Source organism: Acanthisitta chloris, unplaced genomic scaffold, assembly GCF_000695815.1.
Source record: "Acanthisitta chloris isolate BGI_N310 unplaced genomic scaffold, ASM69581v1 scaffold3092, whole genome shotgun sequence".
NCBI classification, from domain to species: domain Eukaryota; kingdom Metazoa; phylum Chordata; class Aves; order Passeriformes; family Acanthisittidae; genus Acanthisitta; species Acanthisitta chloris.
In genome coordinates this window covers 107,343-120,585 of record NW_008660868.1, presented here as the reverse complement: position 1 = coordinate 120,585, position 13,243 = coordinate 107,343, and the positions used below count along the sequence as shown (strand labels likewise).

At 38.1% G+C, this 13,243-nt stretch overlaps 1 protein-coding gene across 1 annotated transcript in view; it reads right to left on the bottom strand.

The window, feature by feature from the left end:
- Window positions 1–3,394: 3,394 nt before the first annotated feature.
- Window positions 3,395–13,243, bottom strand: part of CDH2 (cadherin 2, type 1, N-cadherin (neuronal)) — a gene marked incomplete at its 5' end in the record, with an annotated part of 108,929 nt that continues 99,080 nt past the window's right edge. The window contains 2 exons of the mRNA XM_009069978.1: window positions 3,395–4,811; window positions 11,899–12,063. Of these exons, the coding sequence (XP_009068226.1) occupies window positions 4,605–4,811; window positions 11,899–12,063 (372 nt within the window). The remainder of the gene's footprint in view (window positions 4,812–11,898; window positions 12,064–13,243) is intronic.

The window sequence follows — 13,243 nt, the reverse complement described above, 5'->3', positions numbered from 1 at the left end:
AGAGACAGACAAGCCTTCTCAACTATTGCTATGTTGAGAATACATCCTCAAGCCTACAGCAAAACAACCAAACCAAAGCAAGACTAAGACCTTGATTCTCTGAGGCTGTAAACTGAAGAATATGTAGAACCTGATGCAATATGGCTCTGCTCAACTATCTAGGCATATTGAAGGGGAAAATTGGGAAAGCTCAGTGGTGGAATCTAATCCAGCAGAATAGGCAGCAGCATTGACACCAGGAACTCCAGAGAAGAGGCATCTCCAAGTTTTCCACTACACCAAAAAAAAGATGTTTGGCCAGTACAGAAGAAGCAGGTTGGCTAGAGAGTGCCTTGCATTGATTGATCAAATGGTCCCTAATTAATGGGATGCTCTTTCTCTATACATATGATGCAAGGCACCTTGAGTCCCTGTGGGAAGCACTTAAGCCTTTATTTGTTAGCCATTCTTCTCCATTTATATTTCCCAGCTGGGCTTTGTTGCTAAGGGGAAAGGTTTTCATTATTCCTATGACATATATTAAGTAAAGGGCAATTACCTTATGCTTTAAAGAAATTCCTAGGAAATATCCTTTCTACAGAAGGACTAAAAATTAAAACTCATGTAAATAAATATAAAGGAAATGAAAAAAGGACATCATACAAATCTAGATAATCCCTGGCTGAAAACTGGGTATAAAATATACCATTGTGGACTAGGTATTAAAGCATTTGAGTGACTTTTCTGATTTTTATTTGAATATTAAATATTGACTGAGGTAAAATACTTTCACACTCCTGATCCAGAAAGGTAAATCTGCCAAAACCATGATTTAACTGCTAGAAGCAAGGCTCCTTAGGAAGGTGGGAGTAGTTGTGTAAAGAAAGAACTAGCAGTGGCTTACGTGAGAAATCTTCAATGACTACAGACAGGTTTGAGAGACCCTTTTGGGCAGTGTGTCCCATCACCTGTCTGAAGAGATTTTCCCTTGGGTGTGAAGGTGAATGGGACCAAGGCAGAGTAGATAAAAATGGTATTCTGGGTAAGGAATGTGGTAGGGTTAAAAAACACCCCAACTACATCCCAAGAAAGAGAACTCCCAAGAAGTGTGAGTTCATGTGACTTCATGTGAGTTTTAGCATCAGAGTCACTTTGCTACTTTGGCATCTGAAGAACCATGTGGAGTTGAACTACTTAAAGGGAGCATGATAAGTAAATTTTAGACTGTCATGGAATGAGTAATAGTATTTTCACCAATATTTGGCAATCTCAGAGGAAGCACAGTAAGCTAGATCCATCCACACGTAAGGTCGTCAGTATCCATTTCAGATGTTTATTCCCCAAACCCTTCTCTACCTTTGTCAGTCCTGATGTTCAGAAGGACATAGGCTGTGAAGGACTATCACTGAAAGAAAACACAAAATGCAGAAAGGCTGAGATGTGAAAGTTCCTAAGGCATCATTTCTTACCAGTAACTTCCCCTGGATACAGTGTCTACAAGGCAGAGATAATATGCACCTCTGCCAAATTCCATTTACAAATTAGGCAGCCAAAACTTCCCAAGACAACTGTAGGGTTGGAAGTTCAGCCATCTTCTTCCTTCCAGTGCAGTTGTCTGATGGGGTTTAAAGCATGTATCACGGGCACAAACCTGGTTGCACATTTCTAGAATATGAACCTGAAACTTGATGAGAGGATCCACTCAAACACCCTTTTTTCTTCTTGTGTAAGCATTTGAGATGCATAAAAACGATTTACTTTTTGTTGTGTTCAGCAGTCCTAATGCTGATCCAGCACTACGTCTGAGAACCATTGCTACAGTTTCAAAGCAGCTGTACATAGAACCGGGAGACTGTCTGATCAAGATAAAGCTCCTATTGCTGTGCAGAAGAGCCGAGTGCTCGTAGATGATGACCTCTGCCCACTTCTTGCAAAAAAATGTGCTGTCGCCAAAACTGGAAATCTTTCACAGATCCTTCCTCCTCTCTGTCTTTTAACATTCAGCATCAATCAAATAAAGTTCATCTATCATTTCCAGTTTGTTGGTTACAAGTAACAATAGAATTCCAAGCAATAGAATTATTATACGTAAAATACATTTTTGCATAAATTACAGATGGAAAAATCAGTGTGCTAAAGTGGCCTTTTGCTTATTTAACATGCATTTATAGTCTAAATCCTGCCCTTTACGAAAGTTTTCCTTACTTAACTATGCATAGTCAGATTTTCATTTTTATGTGAGTATGCAAATAGCTTAGAGGTGGTCATTGATAGGAAACTAATATTACTGAAAAATCAAGGCTTTGTTACAGCATCAACCCATAGTTACAAATGCATGAGATAAATGATAGTCAGGTATGCAGAGGCTGAAATACTGTATCCCAGTCTGAGAGGACCCTCCTTCCTCCTCTTCATCAGGAACAACAGAAGTTAGGAGACATGCCCATGAAAAGTGCAGCAAGGAGGAGATATCCCACATGCAGTGTTTAATGCTCCACAACTGATTTCAGGATTTACCTCTAGAAGTCACCATCAGATTATGTAAATTATGGTGTGGGTGCTGAGGAAGCGCTGAAGGTGCCACCAATGAAGTGCATCACCCACAGACTAATTCCCTCCCACCCAGCTGTCCCAGCACAGAAGGCTGTGATACCACTCCCAGAGCCCAGGTCCCCTCCTGCTGCTCCCCCCTTCTCTCAACTAACTGCAGGACTCTGGAGTTTCTGCTGAGTCTGATCTTCACAGTGTTCACAGTTAGGTCCTTAATGACTGTAAATGTAGACATTAAACCCGAGCAGACTGCTGCAAGTGAACAAAGACAAAACTGCTGTACCTGCGTTTGCTTTGTTTGCAAATAAATCATCCTAACACGTCAGAAACACATTTAGTAATAACTAATCTCCTAATGGGGCTGTTTGATACAGCTCCATGACCACGAGCACCTTCTTGAAGGACACGATCTGATGTGCACTCAAGTTAGCAGCGGCTTGTCTTTACTTCAGCATAAGAAAGTCCACGCAGCAGATGACTGCCACAATCTGCAATTTATTTTATTTATGCAACCTGCAGCATAATTACACAATCATTAAACTGTCAGTCTAGAATGAGCCCAAAATGATGCAAGTTCTGTTACTGAGATAGTGCAGATTAAACAAAAGAGCTAGCCATTGATGTGGAACTGAAAAATGTGAATTCCCAGAAATCCCAACGCAGATCACTTAGCTTTTACCTGGGAACTTGCCCTCCAAATTTGTGCCAGGTTTTTTTCTATATGCAGCTTATGTTGAGTCCAGCAGTATGAAATGCAAAGAAGTGCACATAACTTCTCACAAAGCTCAAAATGCATTTTGTGTACTTTTTATTTACATCAGTCAGGGCTGCTCAGGTAGAAAAAAATGGCAAACCAAGCACCAGATCCAAAATTAGCATTTTATTCAGAACGTTGGGGTCAGAGGTGTATCATTCATATTCTGGTACACAATACAGAGGCAAAGCTGTTCTCAGAAGTCTCTCCAGTTTGAAAGCTCTTTCCTCCCTTCCCTCCCCACCCTCAAAACATACTGTATATTTTCTCGTGCCACCAGTATCAGGCCAACTCCCCTCCCCCACTTTTTTGGTACAAATTATGTAAAACTTTTGTGCTAAGAACTTTTCTCCCTCCCCAAACAAAAAAATAATAAAAATAAAAATAAAAAAAATATTGAGTACTCTAACTACAGTTCAACAATTGAATCAATGTCACTTGTTTGCAACCTGTTTTGTAAATACTTTATCCATAACGAAAGATATAAACATGCAAAAACCTGAATCCATAGTCCAAATAATACATACACGTGTCCTGAAGTTTCTGCACTTCTCCACAGACTATGCCAATAAAACATTATGTACACATACCATTTTTTACAGTGAAGTGGGAAAAAAAGTCTAGAAATTAAAAAAAAAGAAAAACCAAAACAAAAAAAGTGTACATGGATTAAGACCAAAATGTGTCTAACATTCTAGCATAAGAAAAAAAAATCAATTCTGCTACAAACTGGTGATATGAAAACTCCTTTTATTTGCAACCAGCTGCATAAGTTTTAGAATTTTAGTGAAAAAAGTCCCCTAACATCTAAAACTAGAAGTAATGTACATTGTTCCACCTCATGGTCTTCTCTCCCAGATAATAAAATTGTTCCATGAGGATTTTTTTGTTTATTTTTAATCTCCTTATTTTAATAAAAGCAATGCGATGTAACAAAAGCATGTTGAAGCATATTGTGTTTCACCTTACTCCTCCCCACCCCAACATATTTTGTCTCTTTAATGCATCATTTCATAAATCAGTACCATTAAAGCCTTAAACATAAAACTAATTCCGATCTGAAAAAGGTACAAAAAGGCACATAAAATCCCAGTGCTTCTGTACTGTAAAATTCAAGTGTAACTGAGCTCAATATTTTTTTCCAAACAGCATTGGATCACTGATATTCCACGGAGCCCAAATTGGTTTGCAGCCTAAGCCAAAGCCTTCAGCAAGCACTTGTGCTAGTAGACTACAAAGTTAAAGCCTAGCTTCTGTATGCTTTTGGGGAATATCAGTTGAAATGTTTGTACTTGTCCGAAACCAAAGTTCACTTTGAAGTTCAGTCATCACCTCCACCGTACATATCAGCAAGTTTCTTGAAACGTGGGCCCCAGTCATTTAGGTAGTCATAGTCTTGCTCACCACCACTACTTGAGGAGTTAAGAGAGCTCAAGGATCCTGCAGTGGAGCCACTTCCTTCATAGTCAAAGACTAAGAGGGAGTCATATGGTGGGGCTGTAGGGTCATTGTCAGCTGCTTTAAGTCCCTGCAAGAAGGAGAGGGAGAAAAGAAGATAAAGTTCTCTGAGAGCGAGACAAAACACAACTGGAATGTTGCAGTGCAGTTATCTATAAGCACCACTTGAGAAAACCAAGTTCTTCCTCTTCTGACATCCAGTGCAAAGTAGTTTTTTTTATTTTTGTAACTCCTTTTAGAATGGCCAGGTTTCCAGCATTACAGCACTGGACACTTTGAATGTAGCTGAAATTACAGCTCTAACAAAACCTTAAAAGAACGTCATGGCACCGGAACTGAAGCTAATAAATGAACAGTTTCAGAGTTATACAGCTCACAACCTGCAGCATAGGCAATATGGGACTGGTTAAACAGTCAGATGGGGAAGGAGAAATAGGCATGTTTGCAAAGATTCACTTTAACAGCCATCTCAAAACGGCCAATAACATATCCACTGACATTGCTGGCCTGCAGTCAACCTGTGTGTGCCAAAATCTGTATTCAGTTAGCCCCATATATTCATGTACCTCTGTAGGCTGCTGTGAGAAAAACATATGATCCATTGGCTTAAACCTTACATGTTTTGCCATAGCCACCCATGAAATTCCACCTGCACTTCAGAAAAAACACACACACAGTGACATCCACGCGAAAGAGAAAATCATAACCATTTTAAACTCATTTCAAAGTACTGAAGTTATGAACACATGAATAGTGGGTCTGCAGTAATTTTAAATTTCTATAGATGTGAATAATCCAAACTAAAATCAACACAAATTGAACAAGAGGAAAAGCCAGGAAAGAACCACACTTCTTCCAGAAAAAAAGTCTCTTCCCTCCGTTTTCTACACAAATCCAAACCTAAACAGTTATATGAGTAAGTAATTTTAGAATATGAGACAACTGGGCTGTGCTTATCCTGGTGAGATTTACAAGTTGAATATAAAAGGCTGAAGCCTGAAGTTAAAAGGCCCTCTTATGTTTTGTGTTTTTCAACCTCACAGTTTCTTCCACAGGATTAGCAATGCTTTTTCAAGATCTTCCACTTTGAATAGGATCTAGTCTGGCAGCCACTGACAAGGGATAATGTATCTTCCAGAATTCTACTAGTCTGCACAAAGATTTTTAAATTGCTCCCTGTTAATTTTAACCAGTGCTATTTGTGCTGGGTTTACTTTTAATTTTTAATGTTTATTTATTTAAAGAATAGCTTTATTATACTCCCAATTATTTAAAGAACTGAGCGTGCCTCCTTCAAATTATTTGACATATTCTGGTGTTAGAAAAGTATGTTTTACTTTTCTACTGTTTGTGTTTAGTCTAAATGTGACATAATGGAAACAGATGTTCATTTTTCTTCTAGAAATATGCATTGTAGCTAAGCCCATTAATTAAAGCATATGGCATTGATAAGGTAGAAGAGAATTCTGGTTCTTTATTGCCTATCTAAAATCATTCAGCAGTGTGCAAAACGTCCCTAAAATAATTTGCAAAGCAGTGGTGGAAAGGCCCAGCATATTTATCACACTAATAACCTCTGATCAAAAAACATTTTGCACTAGAAATGATCATTTCATGTAGTACAACAACATCAAGCAGGTTATTAACTGCCTGCATTAGAAGCGCAATTTTGAATTATCTGATAAGAATAATTGGTGATGCTTGTTATCTTCCTCTTTGGCATTTTCCATCCTGATGGCCATAATAAGCACAAAAATGTGAGATTTCGAAAAGGCAATAGCAAGCGTTGAAAGACTTCCCCTACCCAGCTTCAAAGTGGCCTTCTCTCAATTTCTGCTGCGGAAGCACAAACGCAACTTTTACTTCTTAGGCCTTATGGTATCTACATCTTTCCTTAAGCCTGCTTGGGGTGACAGACACCCATACTTTTTGAACACAGGTGACAGGTAAGGAGAATAAATACCACTTTAGGTTAAGGAATGCTGAGGTTTGAATCCCAGGTATCCATGTGTGAAAGTCATTTAGAAAGTTGGTTTGGAGATGAGATGCTATTTCCCTGCACTTCTGCCTGCTAAAAGCCAGCCAACCAAAGGATACCAATTTATTAAAAAACCAGTGAACAAAACATTTTTCTACATCACTGCAGAAATCCTGATACGTATCAGCCATCCATGGCAAGGCGTAAGGCAGCCTCTTTCTATCTTTTTCTAAAGGGGAAGTTGTAATTTTTTTTTCAATTTGCTGCTGGTATCATGATAGCATTTAAAAAGAAAACTGGTTTTGAGCTACTGACTGACAAGATAGGATCTCACTAAAAAATTCACTGTTTCAAAGGTTGTGCTAGCAGTGTAATCCATTTCATTCAGAAAACGTAGCTACAGGTCATGTTATGGAGGTATTGATTCAATTGCACAGCACAACTTACACTGACATTTGCACCTATCTTCTGGTTAAAAATTCCTCACATTTATAGTGTAATGACTGAACTTAGCATCTAACTCTTCAAATGACAACCAAGCTTTCTCTATACTTGTGTGGCAAGTTGCATACTAAAATAAGAAAGAAATACTACAATGTTTTCACTTTCTTTCCCTCTGCTAAGCCTATTCTTGAGCATACCCAGTGTACTGCTGTTGGGTTCTACAGCATGTCTGACAGCTCTGGCAGTGATTGTGGCTTATGAAGCTCCCTTTGGTTTCAGTATTGCCACCTTTTTGTTTATTATGTCATCCCTGTCAGTGGGTGGTACCACAGCCTGCCTTATCTGCACAACTGAAAGGCAACAAATGGCTGCCAGGCGCAGCTTCTTCTGATTTTGCTGCCACAGTGTTGTCAGCTGCTTCTGAAGAGAGATCTCAGTTTTCACCAGATGTGTTCAAGAATCTCAGAGCAGCAGAGTTGTTACCACTACTTGGTTTACAGTTTCCTGATCTGAAAACCTCAAGTTTTTACTAGAGCGAGAAGCTCATGCAACAACAGAATTTCTGTGGCACACAGTCAGGACCAGGGGAACCTGCTGGGATAGTGAACTGTCACATTTCCTTGCAATTGATATACCAGAAAGTGCACAATGAGCAGTCACAGAAGAGCCATGGCAATACAAAGGTCAGCCTGAGGTCCAGGACAGATTGAGTAGTTATCTCACTTTTTTCCTTATATATATGTTGTGGCAGTTTTCACTAAGAAGGAGGTAAAGGGCAGAACAGCAGAAACTACAGGGCCTTGGCTGAGGAACAACAGTAACCTGAAGTTATATTTGCCTTAGTATGAGTAGCATTTTCAACTTCTCTGAAATCAAAAGAAAGCAAACCCCTCAAATCTTGAACTAACATGAAACATTATAAAACCTAATGCTTTTATTTTCATTAATCCTACTACTTAATCAGATTCAGTAGACTTTTGATGAGAATGAAAGGAAGAACAGAGCCCTCCAGGGGAATACAAAAAAATTATTTAAATCTGGAACCATATTTTGTCTTGACAAGAGAAAACAGAAAACACCAAGGGACTCTATTTTGCATGGAGGTGCACTGTATCAATAACCATTTACTGAGAATGAATTGAGGGTCCTCCATGTCCCCATGGGATGAGACCTTTGATTTGTAATTGAAATTTAGTTTACCTCAGGCTATGTCCTCTATTGATTAGAAGTATATTCTTAGCCACAAACTCCCCACCACAACATAATTTGAGATTTCAAGGGACAACATAGGTGGTTCTTGAAAACAGGATTAACAAAGCTACTTGAAACAGGCTTAATTTATACTGTCCTGAAAATCCTGACTATTCTAACTGTTAATTATGCTCCACACTCTGCAGGTTATGCTTTAAAAGGCTCAAAATGGAAAACAAGGTCTACAGAGGCTTCTTAATAACACATGACTTATTTCACTGACTTGTTTGTACACTGGACTAGAAGAAAATGAGGTTTTTCCCTTCCCCTCTTGAATTAGAGATTCATCTAACCACTGGAACAGACAAAAGAAGAAATTCCCCAAGGTCATTTAGCTTATGCCTGCAAAACATATTTTGACTATAAGACACCTTCTTATTTTAGACAGTTTGTAGCTCTGTATATGTTATCTCAACTTGTGTTATAAAAATATGCAACTTTTTATCATACTTGTAAGTTGTTTTTCAACTGAGAAGTCATTAGAACACTACAAAATACTCTTACTTATGTATGTCTCATTGACTTAAGTAGATGTAACACAATGGATGACAGCCAGAAAATAAAATACAATAAAAAACAAGAGTACTGCTAAAAGAAAAAACCAAAATGACCCTCTATGTCTTTTTCACTTTTTGTTTCTATGACTCTGTAATAAAAATAAGGAAAAAACCCCAATGCTTGCTTGGCAGCAGTAGTTAAACCCTCCAATATCTGAAATCAATGACCTTTAGTTCTTTTATGTCAAAAGCTGGAGTAATTCAGAGGCTAATCTGAAAAGGCTGTGTGTCTGAGTTACTGGTGAGCATTCAACAAACTAAATTGATTCTCACACAAGGACCAGCATCCCAAAGGATCATACTGAGCAGTGTCTCTGGGAATAGGGTCAAGTGTACCAAAAGACCAGACTGATCGCCTAAAGTGTTCCATCTTTTCAAAACAAGGAGGTAAGGCAGACCTTACTACCTAGAGGTACTGACAACATAAAGACAGCCTCTCCCTGCTCAGCTAGTGACTGGGCTAGTTTTGCAGGTGGGTTGGGTTAGAGAAGCCCAAGGGAAAAATTATATCTAATAATATTGAAGCTGGATGCAGAGAGATATGAACTTTGCTCTTTCTTATCTGGCTATGTTGTTTTCACAGCTCAGCCTATCTTCTGTATGAACTGCCCGAAGAAATGTCTGGAACAGGTTTTACTCAAGATATTTCTTCCATTTATGCCAAGTTAAAACTGAGAGAAACTTACCATATTGTTTGGGTATAATCTTAGCACGACCGCAGGTGGAATTCTCTGAAGAGAGTCTGAAAACCTGTGCAGCCTGAATGCTTATGCTCTAAACAGTAATAACTTGGAAATTTAACCCTAATAGTGAGTACTACTGGGAAAGACTGATTCTCCCCACAATCCCCCTTCCATGTTTTAGAATCACATTTGCCACGGGAAATTTTAACATAAAATAAAGAAGACACTATTTTAGAGAAACAAGATCTCCATTTTGCTCAGACTTCTGAAAAAACAGACAGAAAATGGACAACCTTTGAGTGACTACTGTCTGCTAGAGAGAGGGTTAGGTACAATGCCCAACAACAAAATGATACAGTGCTGTGAAATCCTAAGAAAGAAATACCTTATGAAGGAGAAAAGCTAAATGCTTAATGCTTAAAACATAAAATAGTTCCTTTCACTCAGAGGATATAATTAATTCTGAGCTAACTTGCAGACAGGAAAATTGCCATGTTTTCTGTAACTTCATATATATTGCTAAGGTTTGTTTTAGAGTCAATGACATTAATGACATTATTTTACTGTGTATGAATAGCTGGGAGCAGCTTTCTTCTTCAGTGGATGGCAAGGGAAAGCATAAAGGGAGGTACTGATATAATACAATAGACAGCAGGAAGAAAACAACTCCATGTGCATCTGTGCTGCGATATAGATGAATTGGGTTAAATCAAGACAGCAAGTACTGTTTCTCAGCTTCATGTGTACACATTGATGCTATCATCTTCAAGAGCGATAACCTACTGAAAAATAATATTGCACAAACAGCTTGCAAAGTAATTTAAAAATTGTAGGAGGCCGGACAGACTCTGGCCCCTTCCTGGCTTATCAGGAGAATCACACCCGTTCCTTGCCTTTACTCTGTAACAGAGCTTAATAGATGCTTTGATGGCAAGAAAAATCAGGGCTCTGTGCAACTGCCTGCCAGGTGGGCAGTGTTTGGTCACAGATGTGTGAGAGCAGGATGGGAATCTGATTATTTGGAAGAAGATGAAGCACAAGGAAGTTCTTGTGTGTACACTGCCTCGACCAACAATGTCTGTGTTTTATTGTCCCATGTCTCCACTATCTTCCAGAAGCCAATTATAACTGTAATATTTAGAAATGTAAGGCACACAAAAACCTGGAGTCGCTTAAAACACAATGTCCTAGAAGAATTTTTGTATGTTTCCTGCTAGTCAATTCCCTGCAGGTATTTTTTACAATTGTATTGCTGTATACCTTGAAAGGGGCAAACTCAATTTTCTGCAGCTTTCTAACATAAAAGACTTTAGCATATTAGCATGACTTTTCTTCAAGGCAAACAAGAATAAACACATTTGCAGCAACAATTCTGCAATACTCTGCAATATGTGTCCAGCTCTAGTTACCAAGGAAGATGTGAGAAAATAATTAACTACTACTATTAATTTACAGAATATACTAAAAAGAGTGGCAAAATTTGCGTTAGCTGTTTTCTTTCTATAATCAGCAAGCACAAGAACCACATTTGATACTAAGTACCACAACACCAATGATTTAAGACTGACCAGTGATAGAAATAATGAAACAAAAGTTTGTAGGAGCATTTCTTTCAGAACTGTGACTAATCTGGTATACTTAATTACATTTATCTTCATTAGATTGAAGAATCAAAGATAATGCAAAAATCTCTGAAAGCTCTATGACAAGACAAGTATTAAAAGCACTTACATAACATTTAATTTAGCTGCCCTACTCACTAATCGTATTTGATGGAATTCTTTTGGTCTTATTGAGGGTACTGAATTTCCACTATTATCTGGATTCAAAGGGTAATGTATGAGGAGAATGAAAATGAACTTCTTCCATGATTAAATTACTGCGAATTAATAAATGAATTTAGGCTATACTATAATTTTGTTAGCCTGTTTATTACTGGGAACCCATTGAATAATCCTGCTTGGAGATGTTGTGGTTGCAGCTGATAACATATTATGAATGTAATTAATAGAAATGTACAGAAGCTAATTGATATATCTTCCCTTTCTGTTTGAAGGAGTTAATTAAATTTGTCTGCACTTTAAAAGAACATGTTTACTTCTGTCTAGTGAGACAATTTTAATTGTCTAAGGAAGCTTAAAAAAGTTATTATGTTCTAACATAACAGCCACTCATGCAGAGTAGAATAAACAAAATATAAAAGCTTATTGAATCTTAGGAGGAATCTCTTTTTTGCTCCTTTACCTCATTAATGAAGTCCCCAATGTCCCCAGGATGAGGAGCAGCTGATCTGACTGGATACTGAGGTTCTGCATGGATTGGCCTTTCATCAAGACGTCTGATTCCAACAGGTTTGATGGCATCTGGTTCCACAGTGTCAGGCTGCTGGAGCTGGCTCAAGTCATAATCCTGCAAAATATGCAACAAAGACAGTACATTAGGAGAATTTCAAACAGTATCTGTCAGGGGGAAACACAAGGAGGAAAAAAGGGGAAATGCAAAGTATCATTTCACCAGAAGTCCTATTTTCAGGATTGTAATGCTTACAGAGAATAAGTCAATAACATTGTTATTTGCATACCAACAGGATGTTATTTGATTTATACTCCCCGATTCTACCGTTTTGATTCTATTCCATCAGATTTGTAGAGCTTCTCATAAGTTTTCCATTGAGAAGGCAAGGATTTGAATAGTACTATTAAGAGACTAAACACTTTACCTAGCAGTGATTTACTGCATAGAGCAAAGATGCCAAATCCAACTCTATTTTTTCTAAGCAAATAAATGCCAGACATTCTGAGAAAAAGGCAAGCACAGTGCTCTGCAGCATTTTCTAATACCTTCAAAGAATGAATTTAAGACTCCTTGCTGATTGCATGTGGCTTCCATAATACGAAAGCCAAAGGGGGAAAAAATGTCATAAGAAGTACAAAGCTCCTCAGATTTGGCCTTAATTCTAAGCACTTTCTAGAGATTACTCATGGATCTGTTCATTAAGTACTTGATGCTGCAGTTTCAAACTCTGGCAGACTGATGAAGTTAGCATAGCACTATGAATTCCAATAAGCGGCATGTGTGTATGTATGTAAAAATTTTAATTAGATCAATGTTTATGCATTTAAGATAGATATGCCTGAATTCTCTTTGCACAGTGTGATGCATTTCAGCACTGTCATTCATCCCACTGTTGTCATGTCTAGAAGGCAGTCATGCTCCAGGATGCCTTTACACAATGCATCGGTGAAAATGCGGAACAAAGAACTGGGCTTAAAGGCTTAAACTAAAGCCATTGAAGAACTATCAGTAGATGGGGTCTCTTGCCAGCTCTATTGCATATGAAATACTCTGCCCCACAAATAATTCTAGCAGTTACGAAGCATCCTAAATAAGCTGCTTTATCAATCATCAGTATCCATTTTTCAACAGTGTTGTTGTGGTAAAAATCTTATTTATAATCACAACTTGCTGGAAGTCATCTGTGCAGACAATTACATTTTCATTAGTTCCTAATTGGCTCCTAAAGCAAGGAATGCAAGCCTCTAGTTCTGCTGTTACCTCAAGGGATGTAGGTCCTTTTTGAGAGTATAAC